The 27,486-nt window shown below is 40.4% G+C and overlaps 1 protein-coding gene across 4 annotated transcripts in view; it reads left to right on the top strand.

Annotated features, from left to right (window-relative positions):
* Window positions 1–129: 129 nt before the first annotated feature.
* Window positions 130–27,486, top strand: part of AMFR (autocrine motility factor receptor) — a gene marked incomplete at its 5' end in the record, with an annotated part of 40,666 nt that continues 13,309 nt past the window's right edge. The window contains 9 exons of one of the 4 annotated variants that reach the window (XM_079723428.1): window positions 130–396; window positions 7,284–7,361; window positions 10,649–10,813; window positions 12,184–12,336; window positions 14,717–14,757; window positions 14,923–15,055; window positions 16,675–16,808; window positions 17,656–17,766; window positions 25,513–25,703. In XM_079723428.1, coding sequence (XP_079579554.1) covers window positions 130–396; window positions 7,284–7,361; window positions 10,649–10,813; window positions 12,184–12,336; window positions 14,717–14,757; window positions 14,923–15,055; window positions 16,675–16,808; window positions 17,656–17,766; window positions 25,513–25,703 — 1,273 coding nt within the window. Of the gene's footprint in view, window positions 454–7,283; window positions 7,377–10,648; window positions 10,814–12,183; window positions 12,337–14,716; window positions 14,758–14,922; window positions 15,056–16,674; window positions 16,809–17,655; window positions 17,767–25,512; window positions 25,704–27,486 lie in introns of all 4 variants that reach the window. The other 3 variants (XM_079723429.1, XM_079723427.1, XM_079723426.1) reach the window with 3 other exon arrangements.

Below are 27,486 nucleotides of genomic sequence, written 5' to 3'. Positions count from 1 at the left end.
GAGGCGGCAGCGGCAGCGGCAACGGCAACGGCAACGGCGACGCCAGAGCCCGTGGGCGCCGTTCGCGAGGCCGCCGCGGCCCGGCCGCAGCGCGGGGAGGCCTGGGGGCTGGAAGCCGCCGCTGCCGCCATGCCGCTGCTCTTCCTCGAGCGCTTCCCCTGGCCCAGCCTCCGCACCTACACGGGCCTCAGCGGCCTGGCCCTGCTCGGCACCATCGTCAGCGCCTACCGCGCTCTCAGCCAGCCCGAGGCCAGGCCCGGGCCTGGGCCCGCCGAGGCGGAGCCGGTAACGGCCGCGGTGCAGCCAGACCCGGCCGCGCTCGTCCGGCCGAGCACCGGAGGACCCCGGGCCCGCGACGTGGCCCAGTATCTGCTCTCGGACAGCCTATTCGTGTGGGTGAGCGAGGCTGCCGGGTCCCCCGAGGAGGAGCGGAGAGGAGCCGGGCGGGGGATTGTGGGGACCGCCATGTCACCCATTATCTGTGGGGGGCGTGGCTGGGGCCGGGGTCCCTTCCCCCCGGGACCCCTGAGTGCGAGGCCCGGGGGGCGGGGCCCCGCCCGCGTGCGCGCCACTGAAGGACCCGGTGAGGGGTTGGCGGGGGTGGCTTTGGGGTCGTGAGGAGCGGCGGGTCCCGAGGGCAGGGTCGCCTTTGAGGGCCTGAGGAAGGGACTTTGGGACGCGGTTGGGGAGGCGCAGGAGGCGGGGTGCGAGGGGACGCGGCCGGCCGGGGAGGGTCAGGGCCGGGGGGTAGGGGGGAGGTGCTGGGGTGGGTTGGGGGGAGAAGTAAACGATGGCGGAGCAGAGTGGGGTTCTGAGGGACCACCGGGAAGGAAACAAGGAGTCCTCAAAGAGCGGGTTGACCTGGGAGGCTGGGACCGGCCAGTCAGTTACCCCGGCTATTTTATTAAACTGTGGAGGGAAGTTGGAAGGCTTTTCGGACTGTGTCAGACCCGGAAATGTTAACAGGTTTCCCACGAAGAGAGGGAAGAGACAGTTAGGATGTTGAGCATAGGAGAATTTTAGGCATCTGGGTGTGTTCGGACATTCCTGTTTGGAGAGAGACCTTTTTTTTTTTTTTTTTTTTTCTATTTATTATGTGATTGTCCTCTTTGGGTAGAACAAACATACAAACTGTGCTTCCTTTCCTGCTGCTTTTACCTGGTGGTTCATGAAAGTTTCCTTTGATGTCTGAAGGCAGCCAAAACATTCAGAGTCAAGAGGTGTCTCTCCATTTGAACTCAGGATTTCTCCTTTTAGTGATCCATTTTAAAACACGGTTTCCAGTTTGTCTGCCAGTGTAAGATAAGCAGCGTTTACAAGGCATAAATGCTGGTTTCACATATTAGAACAGATAATTTCAGGCGGGTAGATCAACAGTATTTTGGCTTAAGAGCTTGGCTTCTACCTTAGCCTTTGAATGCCTCACAGAAACCCCACGGCGATCAGAAAGGTTGTTCCAGGACTGAAGTCTGTCCCTTGGATGTGCTGTGGTGTCTTGGGTCCGGAGTCTTGTCTTCTGTAAATTCCCGTTTTGGGGTGAGAGCCGGCTGTAAGTGACTGGGATTAGTATTCCAAGTACACAGAATGATACACAACTCATTTGTTATAATTAATCCCGCTGTGCTTCATCAGGAAGCAGTGGGATTTATGAACTGTGGGTGTGGATCAAGTCTCTTGGTCCTTCTGATGAAGAGATGAGTAGAAGGCAGTGAAGGGTGAAGTTCCATTCCTCCACTGCTGTGTAAAGCTGAATCTTACAGTACAGAACAAGGGAGAAGAGAAAGAACTCAGCCACACGTCTCTTGTTTAATTTCTATTAAACATAGATTTAAAAAATCTATTTTTGCATTTCAGTTGGCAGGTAAACTGTGATGTGAAGAGTGATTTTGCCAAATGTTGAGATTATAATGTAGTCTTTTATATATTTATTTATTTAAGTATAAGGTACAAATAAGCCTTTGAAATGGAACTGCTATAGTATTTAACAACTACTAGTATTGTTTAATAATCTCCCTGCCCCCTCGCCAGAGTTTTTTACAAAACTCATGTTCAAATTCCAAGGTTAACACCTCTTCATAAAGAGGTGTTAAAGCCTCTTTATAACATAAAGCCTGTTGATTTTCTCTGAAAATTATTACTTTTAAGAAAATTTCCTTTTCTTCCCAGCTTTTTCAACAGGTCTTGCCTCATGCGAGTTTGTAATTTCTTCCTATCTGCTGATGATTTTTTACCTTTCTCAGTTGATCTTGCTGTTTTTCTTCCATCTTTCCTCTGTGGTTTTCACACTTATCTTGGTCTTCCTTGGTTCCTCAGACCCTCCATGTATGCATTGTCAGTTTTACTCATTACTTAAGTTTCTGCTTTAGTAGACGAGTGGGAGTCAAAATCTCAAATGCCTTCCTCCGAGGCCTGACAGATCGCATTATTAGGAGAATATATGGCGGGGCCTTTGTCAGAATGGATCCTTTCTTTCCCTGCCCAAGGACACTCAGATTCAATTTTTTAAAAACCAAGCAAGGGACTTCCCTAGTGACGCAGTGGATAAGACTCCACGCTCCCAGTGCAGGGGAACCGGGTTCGATCCCTGGTCGGGGAACTAGATCCCACATGCGTGCCGCAACTAAGAGTTCACCTGCCACAACTAAGGAGCCCAACTAAGCAGCCCGCCTGCTGCAACTAGGACCCGGCACAACCAAATAAATAAATAAATATTTTTTTAAAAAACGGCAAGACAAAACAATCAATTGATCTTTCTGCCAGTTTGCAAATCCTGCTAGATATTATTTTGCATATTGGAATCTCTAAAACTTATCTTTGTAGGGCACAGTTTAGATGAATATAGATAGTGATATAATGTCTTCATTTTGATTAATATCCTAGGTGATTTTAGGCATGTTAATGGTTGAGAAACTGATGAGGGAGAGGATGGGGTATGGGGTGAAGGTCAGATGATGTAAACCTTGCCTGCTCTGTTAAGGAGTGTGAACATTATTTCATGGGCCAGAGGGTTTAAGCGGGAGTGGAGGGGAGGAGGGGCTGTCATGATGAGATGATCTTTTCAGGGGCGGACCTATAGCCACAGTGGGGAAGATGGATTTGTGTAGACTGGGAAGAGGCCAGGAGATGTAGTGACCTAGGACTCCAGTCCCCAAGGAAAGTTCTCCATGTGGCCCTCTGGCACTGACATTGAGAACAGGTGTGAGGGGAGGTTCCCAGGGTTGTTGCACTAACACCTACCCAGGTTTGGCATGATTATTTGTTTCTTCATGTCTTTCTAGAACTTTCATTCCAGATTAGGTTTTATTTTGTTACTCATTTCTTGGGTAATTTTACACTGTTCAGATGTCACTTCCATTAAAGTACCTCCTGATCAGTTTCCATCATTGTTTTGAATTGTTCAGGTGTTTTTGGCTTTTCAACTTCATTAATCTTACTCATTAGTTTCATTACTTTCTCCTGGTTTTTTTTCAGTTCTGGTTTTTTCTTTTTCTTTTTTATGTATTTGCTTTTAAAACTGTAAGAGCTGGACATGGTAAAATGGAGAAATAGACATATGAAACAAGTTTTAAGGTTCTGATGACTTAATTATATGCAAATGAAGTAGTTTAAATAGAAGTGTCAAGGGAAAAAGTCACCAAAAACGAAAATGGATAAAAGTCATCTGACCGTTAAGAGCAGGGATTGGCAAACCCGTGTTGGCCTATTTGGCCTATTAGCTAATAATGGTTTTTACATTTTTAAAGTTTTTTTTTTTTTTTCCGAAAGGAAGAATATGTGACTGAGAGCATGTGGCCTACAGAATCTAAAAATATTTACTGTCTGATAGCCCATTAGGGAAAAAGTTTCTGACTCCTGCTTCAAAGAGCCCATCTTCACATAATTATACAACTTGAGAACTGAAAGTAATTTACTAGGTTTGAGTCTTTATGAGGTGAATATTCCAAAGATGATTAGAGAAAAATGTTAGCTCCAGAAATGTTGGGGCAGCTGAAGAAAAAGACTAAACTTGTAAATAATAGGATATAAGCCTAGATAAACAACTTAAAAATATAGGAAAAATCTTTATAGTGGGGAGGGAAGGAGATTGCTGTTTGATTGCTTGCTAGATGTATGCTGCATGCTTTGTATACGTAATCTCATTTATTTCCCTAATGTTGTGCAAAGAGGAACACAAGCATAAGTATAATAAGGGGGAGTTTGCATTACTGGCATTTTATACTTGTCACTGGGAGCCTACAGAAAAGTAACATTCCAGTTGTCCTTAAAGGAGGAGACTGATAGAAGGTGTGTTTTGTGGGGGGAGGGGGTAGTTAGTGCTGGTGTTAAGTAGAAGACTAAGAAGTACCCAGATTGATCAAGTCGACACAGTTCACATCTACATATCATACAAATATATATGGTATGTATACATATTCTTTCTTTTTCCTACACAGAAGGTAGCGTAGTAATCACATTTCTACACTTTGCTTTTTTTTCAGTGAGCAAGTTATCTTGAAGGTTCTGTATAATGCTAGTAAATGCAGAACTGCTGACTTAGTTTTCCTGGCTTCATTGTATTCTGTTGAATGGCTGTTTTACGGTTTATTGAAGTAACCTCCCTGATGGACATTTAATTGTTTTTCATTTTTCTGCCATTATAAACAGTGCTCCAGTGAACCCCTTGTACTTAGATTTACTTACATTTAAGTTTGGATTCTGCCCACAAAGAAAGATTAGTTAGCTGTGTAGAGCAGAATGAGGTTAGTACTTTTACTGTGGTCTGCAAGGATAAAGTGAGGTGAGAAAGTTTGTCCCAATTCCATTGGTTTAAATATGGGCTGAAGTGTTGTTTCTGTAAGGATATCACTGGTGACCTAGTGGGATCTGATTTGGAATTTTATTTTATTTTTATTTTGTAATGGAGTATAGTTGATTTACAGTGTTGTGTTAGTTTCATGTGTACGGCTAAGTGATTCAGTTATACATATACATATAGCCATTCTTTTTCAGATTCTTTTCCCATATAGGTTATTATAGAATATTGGGTAGAGTTCCCTATTTATTTATTTATTTTTATTTATTATTATTATTTTTTTTTTTGCGGTACGCGGGCCTCTCACTGCTGTGGCCTCTCCCGTTGCGGAGCACAGGCTCCGGGCGTGCAGGCTCAGCGGCCATGGCTCACGGGCCCAGCCGCTCCACGGCACGTGGGATCTTCCCGGACCGGGGCACGAACCCGCGTCCCCTGCATCGGCAGGCGGACTCTCAACCACTGTGCCCCCAGGGAAGCCCTATACCTCATTTTTGAACTTAGAAAAACTTAAGAAAAGTTTTACCTGAGAAGAAATACTTTATTTCTTATTTTGTAACCCAAGATGTATGAGAATGCTGTTTAGCGTAGAGAAATGATTAAGTGACCCTAAATTTGATTTCTCCTCTGTTGTTCTCACAGCAGCTGGCTTGGTCTGTTAGATGCTTACCAAGCTGTGTCTTGTAGATCCTAAAAGCTTTTTGAGTGCAGGGTCCAGATCATCCTCTTTTCTCTTAATGTCCCACATGCCTTGAGCAAGTAGGTGCTAAATGTGTTGAATTTATTTCTTTACTTTGTAAGCCTACCTGCAAAAACAGGAAGAATTTTAAAAAATTGTTTTGTGATTAGGCTGGAGATGTTTGGCTGATTTTAAAAATCCTGTTCAGCTGGGGGATATGGCATGAAGGATTGGGGCTGTAGTTTTGTCTTATGACATTTTTTCTTAATTTTACTTAATTTTAATTTTACTTAATTTAACCTGATTGGGGTTCCCATTAACTGGTTTAGAGCACAATGAAGATGAGCCTTTTAAACCTCTATTTCATCTCCTTAAAATTTAGTATTCTACACTGTTTGTTGGAATGTTTTGAATAGGGCTGCTCCACAGGGAGTCATGTTAGGGAGGTGGGATGTTTTGGATAACTAATTTGAGTTTTTTCCTGGCTATTTGAAGGATTTAATTACCAGAAGAGTTTCATTTTTCGGCACTATTTTTGTTTCAGTTCTTTGAAAATACATCACATACTTCCTTGCCCCATTAGACAGGCAGAATGTAACTAAACATAATTTAATCTTTTGTAATGAATCAGGGCTACCATTCGTTGTATGTAATACGTCAGGGCTCCCAAAGGGCTGGATGCTGTGAAGCACTAGGGAACCTGAAGAGATCTTAGGGAGTTTGCTTTCTTACCTTACTCTCTTCCGTCACCTTCCTTTTATTTACTTCTTCTTAAAATATCATTTGCTTCTTTTAAAAGTAGATGGAAGAGTGACCTGGAAAGAGGAATATGGCCACCTTCCTGTAAACTTAGTGAATCAAAGATTGAAGCAGCCTTTACGTTGTTGGTGTTTGTTTTCATTTGCTCTTAATAAAAGTCCTCTTTACCATCTTCATCAAGGTCCTTTTGGCTTTTTCAGGTTCTGTGGTTTTAGAAATCATTTGAGCATCAGTAATGTGATGTGCCACACTAGCCTCTGAGTCAGGGGCAGCCCACGTTTTCATTTTGTAAGCATTACATTTGTTGTTTAGGTGTAAGGAGATCCTTCTCTTAATTACTAAGAAAGTTTTCCACTTGCTGGTGAAGAAGGCTTTGGATTGTCATTGGTGTCTCATGGTTGCCTTTCAGTTCTCAGCTCTTCCTGCTTTCTTGATTCCACTCCCCTCAAATGCCCCAGAACCTTTACTTTAAGGCCAACACCAACCACAGATATCTTTTGTCCCATTGCAATACATTTGAAAATGTGTATGTTTTTGATTCTCAGTTCCTTATGATCTTGTGACTTTTTTATGACCATCCACACTCTTCTCCACATGTCCTATTTTTCTGACAGGGCAGGGCAGGATGTTTGGGTGCTGGACTTCACTGTTCATGATAACTGCATTTTCTGGAAAAGTTTTCTTCTAGGCTGTCAAAATCTTAATGTAGGAAGTGATGTACCTAGGAGATACTTGTGGTTTTTTCAGGTGCATACAGTACAAAGTTTACACACAGTTCAGTTAAGACTGAAGGGGAGGATGGCCTTCTGGAGGGTACGTGTTGGGACGGGGCTCTGTGAATGAACTGCTGAGCTGGTGCCGTCCTCCCCACTCCTCATCCGTACCCTGCCACCCATAAAAATGTGCCCCTTCAAATATTACTTATCTTGTACTGGTAGAAAACTGGAAAGTCTCAGTCATTAGAAACGTTGGCTGAATTCCTAATATAAAATTTTTAGAGCTGCTTTTATTTTTCAACAGAAGGAAATAAACTTCCTTTCTTTGGTTTGTGTACAGGTTCTAGTAAATACTGCTTGCTGTGTTTTGATGTTGGTGGCTAAGCTAATCCAGTGTATTGTGTTTGGCCCTCTTCGAGTGAGCGAAAGACAGGTAAGTCCAGATAGCAAGGATGCATTCTTGTGACCAGATTAAAGAAAAAATTTTTGGTATAATTTCAAACTTACAGAAAAGTTGTACAAATAATATGAAGAACTCCTATATAGACTTCATCCAGATTCAGAGTTATTAACATTTTCCCCCATTTACTCTAACAGTTGCCTTTTATTTATATATACATATTTTTTGTGATCCTTTTGAGAGTAAACTGGGGACATCATACCCCTTTAACCTCAAGTACTTTAATATGTGTTTCCTAAGAGCAAGGACATTTTCTTATGTAACCATAGCACAGTGATCAAAATCAGGAAATTCAGCATTGATGAAATACTTTATGTAATCCACAATCCATATTTAATGTATCCAAGTTGTCTCAATATTGTTCTTTATAGCTATTTCCCCATGACTTTTATGAGGTAATTTTAAAAGAAGCTCAGACTTGTTTTAGTTTGTGTAATTGTATATATCATTCTTTAGAATATGAGTTCTTTTCCAAAGGAATTTACCAAGAGATTTTAGTTTTTCCCTTTGGAAAAGTGTATTAAGATTCATCATTCTACAAGCAGTGTTAGGTGAGATAGTCTGACATTTGAACATTACTCTCAGAATGTATGTATGAGCAGGAGGTGCTTCCATTAAAGAAGTAATGCCACAAGCATACTGTACAGATTGGCAGTTCCCCAGGGATTTTAGTGGATGGAGTGTAGAATAGTGTGTTTTAAAGTAAGAATTTAGAACTGGCCTTTAAAACAATAACATACAAACAGAACTATATTGTACTTTATCTTATCCCAGTGGTAAGACACAGGAACCTACTACATTAAAAGTACAACAGTGACCTCACCCCTTACGTATCCTTTTCAACCCAAATCTCTTGTTAATAAATCAGCTGAGGTCCTAGTTTAGAGTTGAGCCCTTGGATGCCGTTAAGGGCAGGACTGTTTGTTTTCCCAGAAATTTTTCATTAGTGAGTATTCAGTACTTTCTCCAAAATATCGACTCCAGAGGTCTCCCAGATGGGATCAGTAGAACATAGAGGGTTTTTTGGTAGGATACAGAAGCTTTTTTTTGATGCTTCTTTTGTTTTCAAGAAAAACTTTTGACTTATGGGCCAGAAATTGGTCAGGCCAGGCAAGCAACCTAATTGCTGGTGGATTGATCTGGCACCAGTGGGCCTTACATACTGCTTTCTTTTTCCTAAAATGTTAAATATCAGTTCAGAATTTACAGAAAACATAACCCTGGAGTATTACAGAGACTTTTCGAATACCTGGAGGTAATCGTGATGGGCACATTTGTCACTCAACTCTACTTTCAGTTTTTTTTCAGTATAGATCACGTCTTTCGTGTTGTTCAGTGATGACAGTTTTTGACCAGTAGCATTTATTAAGTGCCGTTTTGAGTTAGAATGCTACAGAATTGACATGGGTTTACTCTCTGTGTGCTTAAACTTCAAGAAATAGAGTAATGCTAGAGGCAAAGACATTGACTACCTAAAATTGGACAAATATTCCACCTGTTAAGTGGCGGTGTAGAACAAGGAATTTTTTAAATGCACTTATCGCCTACTATGGCACTTGTCTAAGCACCGTACATATATTAACTTACTGAGTTACCCCAACTATTTTATGAGATATACACTGTTATAATACCTGTCTTATAGATGGGGAAACCAAAGCCTGGGGATTGTAAGTAACTTGCCCAAAGCCACACAGCAGATAGATGGTGGAGTGAAGGTTCAGAACCAGGACACAAAATGTTCTAGGTTCACTTTATGCTTTCCTGCCCCAGATCTGGAAACAGACATTCACCAAGGATCCCTAGTTCGTTTTGTTCTCTGAACAAAGGGTGTACAGTCAGAGTACAGGGTTTTAAAGTTCTCCAAGTAACTCTTATCTTTAAATAGTCACATTATCAATTTGTTCCACATGTAGGTTCAATTATTTATGTTTTTATTCAATTTTGCTTTTCTTTCTAAGTTTTTGAATTTATGAAACATTTACATGGTTCAAAACTATACATAAAAGTATACCTAGGAGCCATATTTTCATCCTTATCCTCTGCACTCAGTTGCCACCACTCCCACAGATGGCTTGAGGTATCTTTTAATATCTGTTGGCTAGACGCCCCTCATTGCCCTTTTTTTCAGGATAGTAAAGATTTTTAAAATGGGACATCCTCAGTGTAAGAAAGAGTACAGTGAAACAGATATACTTCTGTGGGAGTGTACATTTATATAACTTCTTTGGAAATCAGATGGATGTTACTTATTAGAAACCATAACAATATCCGTAAGCTTTGATTCTATGATGCTGAAAAAATAGAAACTTGTACAAACATATTCATTGCAACATTTTCTGAATGGTGAAAAAAACGTTTCGGTGTCCATGTGTAACCACTAAAGTGGTCTATTCAGACAGTATTCATTGGCATTGGTAAGGTTCTCACAATATAAGTGAAATAAAAGTATACAAAAATCAATGTTTTACATTTAGGAAGAAAAATGCATAAAAATGTTAAGGCGTCATTTTTGTTTTAATTTTCTTTGTACTTTTTCATACATTTTTTTTTTTTTTTTTTTTTTTTTTTGCGGTACGCGGGCCTCTCACTGTTGTGGCCTCTCCCGTTGCGGAGCACAGACTCCGGACGCGCAGGCTCAGCGGCCATGGCTCACGGGCCCAGCCGCTCCGCGGCATGCGGGATCTTCCCGGACCGGGGCACGAACCCATGTCCCCTGCCTCGGCAGGCGGACTCTCAACCACTGCGCCACCAGGGAAGCCCTTTCATACATTATTGATTATGGCTGGCAAATGAGCATATGTTATTTTGGAATCTGAAGGATGTTTTAAAAAAAAAAAGGAAGAAGAATGTCCAGTCTTTTTCTTTTGTTTGTTTTAAAAATCTAGAGAGTAGAAGTATTAAAAATGATACTTGTAGCTCTCACCATTCTTTTTTATTTTGTGTTAGAAGTATATATATTATTAATACATAAGGTACTAAACTAATATCACTCCCCTTTTAATGGCTAAAATTTCATAACTAAGGAATTCAATCCAAAATCTATAGATTACTTTCTAGGTGTCTTCCCTTTATTTTTCAGAGGGCTCATTTTTTCTTTGCCTTCTATTGATATTTTCTTGTGGACAAGTGTTAGAAAGCTGAGAATAGACTATTTTCTCCTTAGAAGCCAGCTTTTGTTATGTTACCTTCTCCTTGAATGGGTTAGGTATAATGGTAATCACCTTTATAAATATTTTTCTTTTTAGCACCTCAAAGACAAGTTTTGGAATTTCATTTTCTACAAGTTCATTTTCATTTTTGGTGTGCTGAATGTCCAGACAGTGGAAGAAGTGGTCATGTGGTGCCTCTGGTTTGCTGGACTGGTATTTCTGCATCTGATGGTTCAGCTCTGCAAGGACCGGTTTGAATATGTGAGTTTTTAGCCAAGCTCTTCTCCTGCTTAGGCACACATTTGCCAGGTCTCAGTTGTGTAATATGAATGAGCCGTGACACACATGTGCAGGATAGCTCTCCCAGGGAAGGCTCCTGGATCAGGTACCTCCTACCTGTTTCTTGAGAAACTTTCTGCAGCAGCCAAGGAATGCAGGAGCAGTGTCCCCTAGGGAGGTTTCCTTCCCCTCCCCAGTAGTGTTGCATTACAACCCACGTGAGGTCAAATCACCTACACAAACTGTTTTGATCACAGCGCAAGGAAACCTTAATATATAAACTGAAAAAAAGCTGGTCTCTTCCAGATGTTTTCTGTTCTAATATCCTTCCATTTTCCTCCTTCTTACTCTGGTTCTTGGAGCCCTTCTTTCTGACTAGCTTACATTGTTTCCACCCTGGGGCAGGAATGAATTAGCTCTCTTGGCTTCCTTGGTCCCTGGAGAAGTGAACCTTTTCTGTCTGAGTACAAGATCTGCCTCTTGGCTTCAGAGTTGTGTGGGTGAATCTTCATTTGTTAGTAGTCCCGAACTAATCTCATGGATCCCCAGTAAATGGACGCCTACAATCCTGCCCCTCCATTAAACCCACTCCACAACCCTGCTTGCCCCTTTCTTTACCCAGTCCTCATGGACCATGGTGGTCCCTGCCCGTCTGTGTGAGTTAATCTCAGTTCCAAAGCCTTCAGCTGTTTCATAATTCAACCCCCATCCCAGGCCATGGACAGGCGCTTCTGACCTCCCCGAATGGTTTGGTATCTACACCTTCCTGCTCAGGAGTCACAGCTCCAGGCCTTCCTTTCCAAGCTGTATACTGTTAACATAGCATTATGATAGTAGTCAGTCTGCACCTGGATTACACTTCAGTTGTCCTAGCCGTGAACGGGCTAGGAATGTCCTCCCAAGTGACTTTGAGGAATTAGGGCTAGAACAAGATTGTGAAAGAACACAGCAGAATGTGGTGCTGCCCTGTTGAAGTTGAGTCCTGTTGAAGCTAGAAGAGAGAATTACATTCCTTTGGCAAATTGTTTCTAGAGGCTTATAATCCCACTGGTAGGAGGATCCTTGAGAATTTGAGATGCAAATATAATGTATATTGTTATATTCCATAAATTAAATGATAAAGATCTCAAAGTATCAGCTCATACTCATATTTAGGTTGGTTGGAGAATTTTGACCATCTGGTGATGGGATACTTTTCTGTGCTTCCATTTGGCCGTGTGGCTACGCACAGGCCTCCAAGCAAAGACACCAAGGTTAATCTTGAGTTTAATTAACACTGCCGTGCTTAGTCAGGTTTAATTAACACTGCCATACTGAAGAATGAGCTTCCTTCTCCTGTTTTGCATTTTTAGCTTTCCTTTTCTCCCACCACACCGATGAGCAGCCATGGTCGAGTTCTGTCTCTACTGATTGCTATGCTGCTTTCCTGCTGTGGATTAGCAGTTGTCTGTTGTGTCACAGGCTACACCCATGGGATGCACACATTGGCTTTCATGGCTGCAGAGGTAAGATGCAGAGACGGGCTTTTGCTTTGATTATGTTCCTATGTGTTTTCAAGGAAGCTAGAGGATTATTGACAGATTATTTTCACCCATGGTGGATATCTGGTCTTCATTTTAACAAGCATTTTTTGAGTTCCTTTGTTTGGGGTTGGGTATTGGTACTGATTGCTTTTACATATGTTATTTCACGTGATCCTTGCTACAACATAATAAAAAGTACAGTTGACCCTTGAACAACGTGAGTTTGAACTGTGTGGGTCCACTTATACATGGATATTTTTCAGTAATAAATTCTACAGTACTACATGGTCCCTGGTTGGTTGAATTCACAGATGCAAAGGAACTGGATACGGAGGCCCAACTATAAATTATATGGGGATGAACTCCCATATTGCCCAAGGGTCAACTGTAATTATTTTTGCCAACATTTATATAGTGCTTACTATATGCTGGGGATTGTTCTAAATACCTTACATATATTGACTCATTTTATTATTCCTGTTTATTAATGGGGAAACGGGCATGGAGGGTGAAGTGAATTGCTTAAAGTTCCAAAGTGGCAAAAGTAGCACAATCCAAGTTCTGTGACTTCCAAGTGGGAAGGGTTTTCTCCTTAAGATATTGTAAACAATGATTGGTAACAATTAGTAGGGAAATATCCTGTAATTGGTTATTTTAGATAGGCCATAAATTAAGATTTTATAGAATAATACAATATATATGCAAACTGTATTCATTGTTTTGAAAGAATAATCTGAGATATTCGTGTATATTTTAAAATTTACTTTTAAACCCTTTCTGAAAATACTAATTTCTATTCAATAGAAATCAAATTTTTTGTATGTTCTTTATATTCAGTGGCTATATTTGCTTTTTTCCTCAGACCAAAGGCAAAATATTTTTATCTTGTCCATAATTGCTATTATTAATGGAAAAAATGAAATAATAGATATCTAATATCAATATCAGTAGATAGCTAATATCAAAACACTAAGTTTGAAGTACTAATTGGGAATAGTTAGAATAGGGTTAAAATTTATTTTGCTTAATAGCATTCATTTCAGAGTATAATATAGTAGTGTAAGAAAAATAAGGAAAGAACATTTAAGTACTTAATAAAAACATTTGCAATCCTAGTTGAATACTTTCTGTATGTGAAAGGTATACAAATGTAAAAAAATATGTTTAAAATTTTATTTACTCTGATATTAATTAGTATGATTTAGATATATTTTACTATAAATCACCATTTGAATGATACTGGGTTTTCCTTGTTTGTTTCTCTAACTTTTAATTAGTATTAGGCCAAAGTTTGAAAAAAGGTATACCTAAAATTAAAGACATTTAAAATAGGTCTGTTGGGTCATAGGGCATATTTTCATTTTAGCTCATTAATTTTTTTAAGATAATTTATGTTACAGATTTGATATTTTGAACTAAATCATATGTTTATAGTGTTTCTCTTCTATGTAAAGTATTTTCCATTTGTAAATGGGAGTTTCCTGATCTCACACGTAAAGAATGTTAACAGTTTTATTCTGCTAGATTAAGAAGAAATTTTTCTTAGTTTCTTTAATACAGAATACTATGAGGTTCTTATTTTGTTATTGATTTCCTTCATCTGTTTTATTCTGTGTGGGTGAAGGGGGTGCAGAAAGCATTATATAGAGAGCAGGGATTCATATCTAGGATAGTAGTACCTAAGCTGTACCTTGGGTATAAGGTCACCAAGTATTCAGACACCCTCTTAGGATAATTGATTATGGTGACTTAATGCAGTATAAAATATAAGTGATTGTCAAACTCAGTGACCTCAAGATTGTAGAAGGCATGCCCAGGAAATGGACAGGTGTAATTGGTTGCCACCTATTAACAGGAAAAGGCTCAATGAAAGTTGTTTTAGGTCATGAAAATATTCCATGGAAATTTGAAGCACATGAAATAAAATGGTTGGTAACTTGGTTTTTTTTCTTTCAGTTTTAATGAGATATAATTGACATACAGCACTGTATAAGTTTAAGGTGTACAGCATAATGACTTGACTTACCTTTGTTGTGAAATGATTACCACGATGAGTATCATCGCATATTCATACCCCCAAAAATGTTTTTTACCCTGTGATAGAAACTCTTAGGATTTACTCTCTTCACAACTTTGAAATATACCATACAGCACGGTTAACTCTAGTCATCATGTTGTACATTACATCCCCAGGACTTATTTATCTTATAACCGGTACCTTGTGACTACCCTCCTCCAAGTCCCCCACCTCCAACCTGATTTTTAATTGAACTGAGAACTTTTATCACTTTGTAAAAGTAAATTTGGTCTGAGCAATCCTAAATTTTACTAAAAAGAAAAAAATCTCTCTTTTTTAAAATAGTCTCTTCTTGTGACAGTGAGGACTGCTCATGTGATTTTACGGTGAGTAGAAATTTGGGAGGGTGGTGATGGAGGTCTACTCATACAGTTGATTTTAAGATACAACATGTAAAAAATTTATAAAAATGTGACTGTAGTATATCATGTTTAAAACAAATTCAATTGTAACAGTAAGTCATTAACGTGATTCTTCTCTATTCACTGCAGATATGTAATTCACCTCTGGGACCTCAATCATGAAGGAACGTGGGAAGGAAAGGGAACGTATGTCTATTACACAGATTTTGTCATGGAGCTCACTCTGTTGTCCCTGGACCTCATGCATCATATTCACATGTTGGTAAGTTTCCCAGAAGGAGCTCTAACAGACAGCTAAGTTTTTTATAATCAGGAACCCTGTTTAGTACAGGGTTTAACAGGTGAAACATTTGTGGATGACCCACTTAAAGACTGTAAAAATGATGCAGCTGTTCCCCTCCCTTTTTTTTCCTTTTTTTTTTTTTTTTTTTTTGGCCAACGGGTATAAAGCAGTGTAGAATGAGTTTGGTGCCCAGCTCAGGAGGTGTTTGCTGTCTAGGAGATGTGGGTGACTCTGCTGACCAAGTCAGTAGATAATTTTTTTAGCATGAAATTAAGGGAATTCCTCTCCTCATAGTTTCTGTGGCTTCTAATATTTAACAGTTACTTTGTAGGTGGTAAAGGGAATTCCCACTGTGTTAGCTACTTCATGGATTCATAAATTTTCTATCTTTGTAATTAAAAACAAAGTCTTTATTCTTAATTCCTCCTACTTCATTGTTTACATTTTACTTTGATGTGCAAGAAATCACCATGCTGAAAACCTGCTTCATTGGTTTAGCACTTCAGTGATCTGTGAATGGTGAGAATCAACATATTTGGTGGGCAATTTATTTAAATTGTAAGCCTATCAAAGTAGCATTTAAAAAATTTTGGGTAAAACATAGCGCATTTCTATAAGTCTACTTTTTAAAAGTAACTTTCAAAACATACTTTAAAAATAAAAAGGCCCCCCCCCAAACAAATATCCAGAGATAACTGTTGACATTTTGTTGTGTTTACTGCTTCTTTATATATTCAAATCCATACATTCTTCAATGGAGATTGTGTATTGGGCATATAGTTTAGGCTTTTTGTAGCTAGTATATTATGTACATCTTCCTATGCTAGCAACAATTCTTCTAAATCATTTTAATACCTTTAAGATAAAACTTCCACAACATAGAGGTGCGATGATTTAATTGAAATATACCATACAGCACTGTTAAAACTATAGTCATCATGTTGTACGTTCTGTCCCCACTACGTATTTATCTTATAACTGGAAGTTTGTACCTTTTGACCACCTTCCTCCTATTCCCCCACCCCCAGCCACTGAACAGCCTGCTCCCATAACAGAATATTTAGATTGTATTCAGTTGTTTGCTACTTCACATCTTTGCGTACCTTTTTTTGTCACATATTAGTTTTTTTAAAGTACTTTTATCCTTTTTTCACTTAAATATTATTTTCCCATGTAATTCATCTTCAAAATGTTATATATAAAATATAATAATAGGATGTAATTATATTTTATAATAAATATAATGAGTATATAATGTTACATTATATGAGTTTACAGTATAATTATTCCCCTACTGGGCATTGTGTCCATTTCCTGATTTTCTGTTTTATAATTGAATGGAGGGGCATCCTTTTGCATAAAGCTTTAAAATTTCTGATTAATTCCTCAGGAAAGATTGCTGGTGATGGAATGACTAGGCCAGAGAGCATGTACATTGTTCAGGGTAGTGAGAGAAATGTGTGCATTTGCTTTCTGAATGACTGCTCCAGTTCACCTTCGCCCACAATTCAGAGCTTCTGTTGCATACCGCACTCTCAGCAGTAGCAAGTTCACATTCACTTTTATTGTATATTTTATTCTCTTTCCCTCTTGTTAAGTTATTTGGCAACATCTGGTTATCCATGGCCAGCTTGGTCATCTTTATGCAGCTGCGTTACCTGTTTCATGAGGTACAACGTCGAATCCGCCGGCACAAGAACTATTTGCGAGTGGTTGGAAACATGGAAGCCAGGTAATTAAGCACAAGTTGACGTTGCTCATGTTGACTCATTTGAGATCTTTAATAATAACAGATCCCAGATTATGCGAGAACCTGCTTTTGTAAACTGTTGACGGAATGGTGAAGAGTATAGGCTCTGGAGTCAGACTGCCTGGGTTTGAAGCCCCACTTAGTTGCCGTGTGATTTTGGGCAATTTACTTACCTCCCTGTGCCTCAGTTGCTTAAGTCTAGGGATGATAGCAGAACCTTCTTCCTGGAACTGTTGGGAGGATTCAATGGGATAATGAACATAATATTACTTAGAACAGTACTGGGTACATAGTACGTGCTCAGTAAAGATTAGGTTCTTTTATTAGGTCATTATTTTTATCATCATTATTATTAAATGGATGTTTCCTTGGGCTTCTGCCCTTTTTCTTCCTTATGCACGTGTGCTCACACACACATACTCTCTCTCATACTCTTAACCTCAGTGGAGGAGGTACTCACTTGCCATCCTGAGGCTAAACCAAGCCTGAAAGTGTGAGATCAGTGGGTGTCCTTTTTGTGTCCAAGGGAACAGTTTGGCTCTCTGAGGGGTCTTAACTCCTCTGATTTACCCAGAAACGTTCGCTTAAGTCATCACTAACAGGAGCCATTGTTAAGACACAGCCAGTTTCTGTGTATAGATTTCTTGCTCTTTGGTGGGCTATGAAGAGAATGCAGGTGTAATGTTTTTCGTGGGTGGAGATTTTTTTTACTGAACACGATTCCTCTGTAACTGTGCTGTTAAAGGTGAAGTCTATGAAGTAAGTGGTGCCCAGTATTTGTGTGTGGAATTGATGGAGATCCCTGCCAGTTGCACTTTGTTTTTTACAGGTTTGCAGTTGCAACTCCAGAGGAACTGGCTGTCAATAACGATGACTGTGCCATCTGCTGGGACTCCATGCAGGCTGCGAGGAAACTGCCCTGTGGACATCTTTTCCACAAGTAGGAGCTTTGCAAAGGGCCACATGGGACTGGTGTTCTGTCCAGGGGCATGTGGGTGCTTTTTGTGCCGGGGCTTAAGACCAGCCTTAGCCAAGGAGTGGGGACGTTCCCTCAGACTGGCCATGGTCCTGGTACTGAGTGGGATGGGGAGCCTGGGTGTGTCTTCCTTATTCCTCAGCCTCTTGCCTACAGGGCAGGACTGTTCCCCACTCACAGGTTACCATCTTAGTTTCTGGGTGTGTTAGCTGTCTTCATATTCCTTCTCCATTTAAGTTCTGAGATATAGCAAATACGCCTGTAAGACTTAAAGGGGTGGGGGGATCCTTGCTTTCTAACAGCTTATTCCCTATTCTTACCCTGGTGAGAATATATATCTTTGCATTTTGCACATTCCCTAAGGCAACATAAAAAAACACACCAGGCAAGTGTGCTGAGATGGGGATCAGACGAGAAGCACTAAGCAGTCCAGAACTGTGACTGTGTTATCAGGAATTAGAAAATGGGATCTTCTGCAAACCTTCACGACTGGACTAGATCTGTGTGTGGTACAGGCTGTTCCGTTCCCAGGGAGTCCTGTTGTCTCTGTGTTGCAGTCCTCACTGCCTTACATTATTCATTTTTAGAGATCTCACAGGAACTGTGTCTGTTTAACCCAAATCATTCTGTTTATAGATTGGATGTTTTTGGTGTTGATGGACCTTGAGGTATCTTTTGGCCTTTTGTATCTGTGGTCAATTTTGCATATTGAGAAAGTTATAATCTTTACATCTTTAATCTTCCTTTCCTTATTTTATATTCCCAAATAGTTTTTCTTCTCCTTTTTAATATTACAAGGGCTTTGGAGCTGGAGTATCAGTAACTCAACACATTTATTGATTTCTTTTTTTTTTTTTTTTAATGTGCTGGGTGCTGTGTTGGGTTCTGGGGAATTAAATTAAAATGACAGATGTGGTCTTTGCTTTCACGAAGCTTTCAGCCTAATGGAGGAGACTGACATGAATTAACCACGTGCGTTTATGAGCATGTAATGATGAATTGAGATAAGTGCTCTAAAGAAAAGGAACGTGGTCCTTGAGAGCTTGTAACAAAGGAACCTGACTCCCACCTGGAGAAAGTGACTCTTGATGATGAGTAGGAGTTAAGTCAGCAGAAGAAGGGATCAGGTGGAAGAGCATTTGAGACAGAGGGAACATATCTGTAGCAGGAGGGAGTGTGGCGTATCCAAGGAATTAAAGAGAACCCGTGTGGCTGAAGCTCAGAATGTCAAAGGAGGAGTGGTGTTTGCTGAGGCAGGAGAAGCAGGCATGAGCGACCCTGCAGGGGCTTGAGGGTCAGGGGTGAAGCATGAGCGACCCTGCAGGGGCTTGGGGGCTCGGGGTCAGGGATGCAGTTTGAAAAGATCAGGGGGACTAGTTAGTAAGGGCTGCAGTGGTTCAGGTATGTGCTGAGAGGAGTGTGGATTGGTGTGGTGGAAGTGGAGCTGGAGGAGGGTGGACAGACGTGAGAAGGATTAGGAAGCACGTGGTGCTAGATTGGCTGTGGGAAAACGAGGAATGTGAGGCGTTGGGTATTCTCCTAGTTTTGCAGCTGTGCGACTGGATGGGTAGTGGTGCTGATTGATGAGGTTGGAAGACCAGAGAATTCACACACATTTCTGAAAAAACTTTCAGGTAGTTCCTAAGGAGCTTGGGGACAGTTTGGAAGACTAACTCAAAAGAGAGTGTATTTCACCCCAGAAGAAATGTTTTCAATCACATGATTAGATTAATTTTAGGATTTAATGTTTTTGGTTGAGGCAAAATTCACATGACATACAGTTAACCATCTTAAAGTATACAATTCAGTGACATTTAGTGGAGTCACAGTGTGGTGCAGGCCACTGCTCTTCTCTAGTTTCGAAACTTTTTCATCACTCCAGAATAGTACCTCATACTCATTAAAGTAAATCACTACCCATTCCTCCCTCCCCATGTTACCTGGCAGTCACTAATCTGCTTTCTGTCTCTATGGATTTGCCTATTCTGGACAGTTCATGTGAAGGAAATAATATAATACGTGACTTTTTTGTGACTGGCTTCTTTTACTGAGCATAAAGTTTTCAAAGTCATCCAAGTTGTAGCATGTATCAGTACTTCATTTCTTTTTATGGCTGAATTTAAATTTTTTAAAATAATAAACAATTTGTTGATCCATTCTTCCATTGATGGACATTTGGGTTATTTCCACTTTTTAGCTATTGCAAATAATGCTGCTATAAACATTTGTGAATGGGTATCCATTTGTGTACCTGATTTTCTTTTAGGTATATACTTAGGAGTGGAATTGCTGAGTCACAGGGTAATTCTATGTTTAACTTCTTGAAGAACCACCAGACTTAGCTACAGCAGCTGCACCATTTTATATCCCATCAACAATGTACGAGGGTTCCAATTTCTTCACATCCTCACCAATACGTATTACTTTCTGTTTTTCTTATTATAGTCACCCTAGTTGGTAGGAAGTGGTGTTTCATTATGGTGGGTTTTTTTCTTTTTTTCTTTTTTTTTTTGCGGTACGCGGGCCTCTCACTGTTGTGGCCTCTCCCGTTGCGGAGCACAGGCTCCGGACGCGTAGGCTCAGCGGCCATGGCTCACGGGCCCAGCCGCTCTGCGGTATGTGGGATTTTCCCAGACCAGGGCACAAACCCGTGTCCCCTGCATTGGCAGGCGGACTCTCAACCACTGTGCCACCAGGGAAGCCCTATGGTGGGTTTTTTATTTTTATATTTTTAAAATTAATTTATCTTTGGCTGCATTGGGTCTTCGTTGCTGCGCGTGGGCTTTCTCTAGTTGCGGTGAGTGAGGGCTTCTCTTCGTTGTGGTGCGTGGGCTTCTCGTTGCGGTGGCTTCTCTTGTTGTGGAGCACGGGCTCTAGACGCGCAGGCTTCGGTAGTTGTGGCACACGGGCTTTGTTGCTCCGCGGCATGTGGGATCTTCCTGGACCAGGGCTCGAACCCGTGTCCCTTGCGCTGGCAGGTGGATTCTTAACCACTGTGCCACCAGGGAAGCCCTATGGTGGGTTTTTTAAAATGATAATCCTCAAATGTTATGCTTTTATTGTGGTAAAAAAAATACATACATAACATAAAATTTAGCTTTTAACCATTTTTTAACCTTTTTTTTTTTTTTTTTTTTTTTTTTGCGGTACGCGGGCTTCTCACTGCTGTGGCCTCTCCCGTTGCGGAGCACAGGCTCCGGACGCGCAGGCTCAGCAGCCATGGCTCACGGGCCCAGCCGCTCCGCGGCATGTGGGACCTTCCCAGACCGGGGCACGAACCGATGTGCCCTGCATCGGCAGGTGGATTCTCAACTACTGCGCCACCAGGGAAGCCCTTAACCATTTTTAAGTGTGCAGTTCAGTGGCATTAAGTACATTCACATTGTTGTGCAACCTTCACCACCATCCATTTCCAGGACTTTTTCATCTTCTGAAACTGAAACTTTGTACCCATATAACATTAACTGCTCAATCTCCCTTTCTCCCCAGCCCTTGGCAGCTACATTCTATTTTCTGTCTCTATGAATTTGACTGCTCTCACACAGTAGCACATCATACAATATTTATCCTTTTATGTCTGGCTATTTCACTTAGTATAATGTCTTCAAGGTCCATCCATGTTGTAGCATCAGAATTTCATTCCTTTCTAAAGCTGAAAAATATTCCATTGTGTGTACATATCACATTTTGTTCATCCATTTCTCTGTTGATGGACACTTGGATGGTTTCTACCTTATGGCTATCGTGAATAATACTGCTGCGAATGTGGGTCTACAAATTTCTTTTCAAGACCCTGCTTTCAATTATTTTGGGTATATACCCAGAGGTGGAATTGCTGGATCATATGGTAATTCTATGTTTAATTTTTTGAGGAACCATCATATGATTTTCCATAGTGAGTACACCATTTTACATTTTACACTAGATAATAGCCATCCTGAGGTGTAAAATGGTTTCTCATTGTGGTTTTGATTTGCATTTCTTTAATGACCAGTAATGTTGATCATTTTTTCACATGCTTGTTGGCCATTTGTGTATCATCTTTGGAGAATATCTGTTCAAGCCAAATTATCCTATTTTAATTGGGTTGTCTTTCTGTTGATGAGTTGTAAGAGTTCTTTATGTATTCTGGATACTAAACCTTTATCAGATGTATGATTTGCGAATATTTTCTCCCATTCTGTAATTTCCTTTTTTCTTGGTAATGTCCTCTGATGCACACATGTTTTAAATTTTTAATGAAATCCGGTTTACATATTCTTTCTTTGGTAGGTCATACTTTCAGTGTCAAATCTAAATCCATTGCCAAATCTGGGGTCATGATAGTTTTTTTCCAATAGTTTTATGGTGTTAGCTCTTACATTTAGGTCATTGATCCATTTTGAGTTAAATCTTGTACATGAAGTGAGGGTAAGGGTCCAACTTCATTATTTTGCTTGTGGCTGTCCAGTTGTCCCAGCACCATCTGTTGAAGAATCTGTTTTTTTCCCCATTGAATGGTCTTGGCATCCTTGGCAAAATCATTTGGCCATAGATGTTTGAGTTTACTTCTGGACTCTCAGTTCTGTTCCATTGGTCTATATGTCTATCTTTATTCCAGTACTATGCTGTTTTGATTACTGTAGCTTTGTAGTAAGTTGAAATTGGGAAATGGTGCATCTTCCAACTTTTTCTTTTTTTATATTGTTTTGGTTATTTGGGGCTCTTTGCAATTCTATATGAATTTGAGGAGCCGCTTTTCCATTTCTGCAAAAAAGGCCATTGAAATTGGAATAGGGATTGCATTGAATCTGTAGATTACTTTCGGGGAAGATTGCTGTCTTAACAATATTGTTTTCCAGTTCATGAACATGGGATTCCTTTCCTTTTATGTAGGTCTTCTTTAATTTCTTTCAGCAATCTTTTATAGTTTTCAGTGTCAAGTCTTTCATCTCCTTGGTTACATTTATTCCTAGGCATTTTATTCTTTTGGATACTATTGTACATGGAATTGCTTTCTTAATTTCTATTTTGGATTGTTCATTGCTGGTGTATAGAAACATAACTGATTTTTCATGTTGCTCTTTTTTTTGTGTGTGTGTGGTATGCGGGCCTCTCACTGTTGTGGCCTCTCCCGTTGTGGAGCACAGGCTCCGGACGTGCAGGCTCAGCGGCCATGGCTCACGGGCCCAGCCGCTCCGCGGCATGTGGGCTCTTCCCGGACCGGGGCACGAACCCGCGTCCCCTGCATCGGCAGGCAGACTCTCAACCACTGCGCCACCAGGGAAGCCCCATGTTGTTCTTTTACTGTGCTGCTTTACTGAATTTGTTTATTAGTTTTATGGCAGTTTTTTTTGTGTGTGTGTATTGTTTAGGGTTTGTGTTGCTTAGGAATTTGTCTGTTTTATCTGTATTATCTAATTTGTTGGAGTACAAGTATTTCTAGTATTCTGTTATAATCCTTTAAATTTCTGTAAGGTTGGTAGTAGTAGTCACACTTTCATTTCTGATTTTAGTTATTTATATCTTCTCTCTTTTCTTAGTCTAGCTAAAAGTTGTCAGTTTAGCTTTGATGTTTTCAAAGAACCAACTTTTGGTTTCATTGATTTGCTCTATTGTTTTTCTATTCTCTATTTCATTTATTGCTGCCCGAATCTTTATTATTTGCTTCCTTCTGCTGGCTTTGGGTTTCATTTGCTCTTTTTCTAGTTCCATAAGTTATAAAGTTAGGTTGTCGTTTTGAAATCTTTTTTCTTTTTAGGCGTTTTTAGCTATAAATTTGCCTCTGAGCATTGCTTTTGCTGTATCTCATAAGTTTTGGTATGTTGTGCTTTTGCTTCTGTTTTCTTTTGTCTCAAAATATTTTCTAACTGCCCAAGTGATTTTCTCTTGACCTAGTGGTTGTTTAAGAGTTAGGATTTAATTTTTAAAACACCTGTCTGCCTGGGGTTGAGTGAGCAAACAATTGTTAGGATCTCTTCTTGGTTTGCTTTACTTTATAGCTTTGGTTAATAGATTGGGGCAGGATTGTATGATAATAATCTATGACAGATTCATTTACCATAAAGCTAAATGTCTAGATTTCAACAGATTATAATCTAGATAATTTGTTTCTGTAGAAGATGTCTTTGCAAGATTTCAGAGTCCAGTAAGTATTTAATTACACTGAAGTGTCATACTTAGATGGAGAAGAAAGAATCCTTCAATGGAATATTATTATAGTTATATAGAAATACAACTGTTTTCTCTGAAGTTTGGTTTCTTTAGCTGTGGAAGTTTGGCATTTTTTTTTTTCCAAGGAAGGCAACTATATCTGACCAGTTGTACTCACTTGGAGTTTTTAGGCTATCGTACATAATGTGGGAAGTTTTTGCAGAGTATGAAGTAAAATTAGATTTGCTTATGAAAAGTGTGTCACAGGTAGCATTATTGGAAGGCAAGGATTTTACACATTTTGGTAGTCTCTCACAAGGCTGATTTTACTAGAGGTGTGATTTAAGGGTGTTCATTAAGGGGAAATGAACTTTAAGAAATATAATCATTTATTTGGCTAATAGTTACATGATCACAAACAGGAATTATAGGTACTTTATTGTTTCAAAATGTGATAGAGTTGAATGTACACATTCATTATTTTGGAACATTACTGTCATACATTCTTCCAGCAGAGAGATAGTAAGAAGTAGCTTCATCTTGGCCTCTGGGAAAGTTTTGGTACTTAAGTACCATTTGGTTGCTAGAGATGCTGAGGATCATCACATTTTGGTGAGGTTCTCCTGTGTAACCTTATGTGTGCACATGTTCCCAGATACTAAAAAAGAAAAGACACAGAGGAAGTGAGCATTTTTATTCACTGCCTCGTCAACTCTTAGAAGAAAGATAATATATTATTATGGAACAGAAGGCCCCTTGAAATCTTAGGAGAAAGATAAGTATTATTATAAATTGGGAAGGGACCTTGGAGATCACTTCATCCAACCTCATTTTTTTTTTTTTAGTATACTTCCTTTAATGGGCAGCACAAGTATTTATTGAGAGACTACCTTAAATAGGGCATTATCATCTCCTGAAAAAGGGCACAAGAAGCTTTTCAGCCTGGTTGGGAAAGCAGAATACAAATATAAGAGGGTTGAAGAAGTTGGGATTATGGACGTAAGGTTGTAGGTACGCTGGGTGAAGACAGAAGGAAGGCTCTGGGGGTGGTGTGATGCTTGATGAAAAAGTGGATGGGAGGTCTTAGCAAATAAGAGGCGAGCTGGAAGGAGAGGAGCTTTAGTTGGAGAGTGAGATCTTTGAAGTTGTGATTTTGAAGAGAAGGCCACGGTTAGTGGAGGCTAAAGTAGAGTGAGAGAACAGATCATTGGAATAGAGGATTCAAAGACGTGAGAGGCAAGGGTGTTGGATGGTTCAGCCACATGGATCTTAAGTTACTCAAATAGAGCTGGAGAGGAGGATGGTGAGCCAGGTGACGAAGTCTTACTGAAAAAGGGTCATGCCCCGGAGCTTGGTAGATGACCACGTATGTTAACAAATTAACGTTCGGAGCAGGATACACCAGAAGTACATTAGAGTGAAGCAGGGCAGAGGTAATGTCAGCAAGTGTTTCTCAACGTTTAAATCTTGCTAATGGTAAATAGAAAGTAAAATTGCAACTCATTGATACATTCAGAGTACTTCTGGTGAATTCTCACAAAATATGCTAAGGATATCTTATTTTGGACTTTTTGGTAGCTCCTGTCTTCGTTCCTGGCTAGAACAAGACACCTCCTGTCCAACATGCAGAATGTCTCTTAATATTGTCGACAATAATCGTGTCAGGGAAGAGCATCAAGGAGAGAACTTGGATGAGAATTTGGTTCCTGTAGCAGCCGCTGAAGGCAGACCTCGCTTAAACCAACACAATCACTTCTTCCACTTCGATGGTTAGTTGGTTTCAACCTCTAAAACCATCCACCAGGGGTTTTCTCCCCTTAGGGGATGATGTTTTAATTATAACTTGCCCTGTATGGGCGAGTTTAATGTTATATTTCAGTTTTTTTTTTTTTTTTTTTTTTTTTTTTGCGTTATGTGGGCCTCTCACTGTTGTGGCCTCTCCCGTTGCGGAGCACAGGCTCCGGACGCACAGGCCCAGCGGCCATGGCTCACGGGCCCAGCCGCTCCGCGGCACGTGGGATCTTCCCAGACCGGGGCACGAACCCATGTCCCCTGCATCGGCAGGCGGACTCTCAACCACTGCGCCACCAGGGAAGCCCATATTTCAGTTTTAATTGAAAATGTTCGGTAAGTATAGACAGTACCGAGGGGTTATTCTGTGCCAGGCATTTTGCTAGATTCTGTGTGAATTGGGGGGACGGGGGTTGCGAAGAGGTGAAAGTAGTTACAGTTGAATCAACTGTGACCGCAAGGAGCATGCTGAATCAGCTTAGTAGTTAAACTGCTGCTAGTAATTTATTGAATCCATGTGATACTTAGCATATAATGAAGGGTCATTGAGCAGCCTTTCCAGTGGGTACCAGAAGGAGAATCAGAACTAGAACCCTGTTTCTTTGCCCATAAAATATGAATATTCCATCTTCCAGAATATTGAAAGGAGTTGTAATAAAACCACACTTAAAATTCTAAGGTCATGGGCACCATGTCAAGGGCTGATTGATCATCCTTCAGTTCACATTACATCAGGCTGTTGTTGATTTTCATCAATTCCAATACCATTAAATTCTGTGGGTTCATATTTCCTACTCTAAAGTAGGTATCCCTGGACTATTTGTTTAAGAGGAGTGCTCTTCAGGTCTCTGATTTGAGTTTCTAAGGGTAGAACACGGTGGGAGTGGCAACACATTGAAATCCCTGATAGGAAGGACCGAAGGAGTATAATGGAGTCTCTGAGAGGAGGGGATGGTGGCTGCTTGGCTGGCTGGGCAGGGATGCTGGGCAGGTGTAGAGGGGCTGCTTTGTGGCTGCTAATTACGGCCTCTACCACGTAAGACTTCTGAAATAGACTAGCAGATCTTGGACATGGGTCCTGGCTATGTAAGCTATTATTTTATGAATTATTACTGAAAACTTAGTCAAAATAGATAAAGGTAACTTTATTTCTCCCTAGTAAGTACATGAAATAAGTATCCAGCTTTTTATTGGGTACAATCTATCCAGGCAAGATCTTTGAGATGGCCATTGAACTTGTTTTACATTCCAGGCCTCAGTGCTTCTTTGTGAAGGAAAGGGAAATCCTCCTTAAATGTGTGCTTGATAATGGAGTTGTTTTACTGCTGACACCTGGTGGTGGTATATCTTTTTTTTTTTTTGCGGTACGCGGGCCTCTCACTGCTGTGGCCTCTCCCGTTGCGGAGCACAGGCTCCGGACGCGCAGGCCCAGCGGCCATGGCCCACGGGCCCAGCCGCTCGGCGGCATGTGGGATCTTCCCAGACCGGGGCACGAACCCGTGTCTCCTGCATCGGCAGGCAGACCCCCAACCGCTGCGCCACCAGGGAAGCCCCCTGGTGGTGGTATATCTTAAGAACCCCTTTCCTTAGTGAAATGGTAGAAGCAGCAGGCTTCTTGGTACCATTAGTCTGCAAACCTGTGTTATAGAACTCTTTGAAAAGAATTTCGAATCAGAAAACTAAAGTCTTTAAACCAGATTATTAAGTAAAAAAAATACTTCATGAAAATGATGTCTGCAAATGCGTAGTATTTGTGTGTAT

The sequence above is a fragment of the Hyperoodon ampullatus genome (assembly GCF_949752795.1).
Source record: "Hyperoodon ampullatus genome assembly, chromosome: 18".
NCBI lineage: Eukaryota > Metazoa > Chordata > Mammalia > Artiodactyla > Ziphiidae > Hyperoodon > Hyperoodon ampullatus.
Note: the sequence above shows the minus strand (reverse complement) of the source record. Positions and strands in the feature narration are given on the sequence as shown.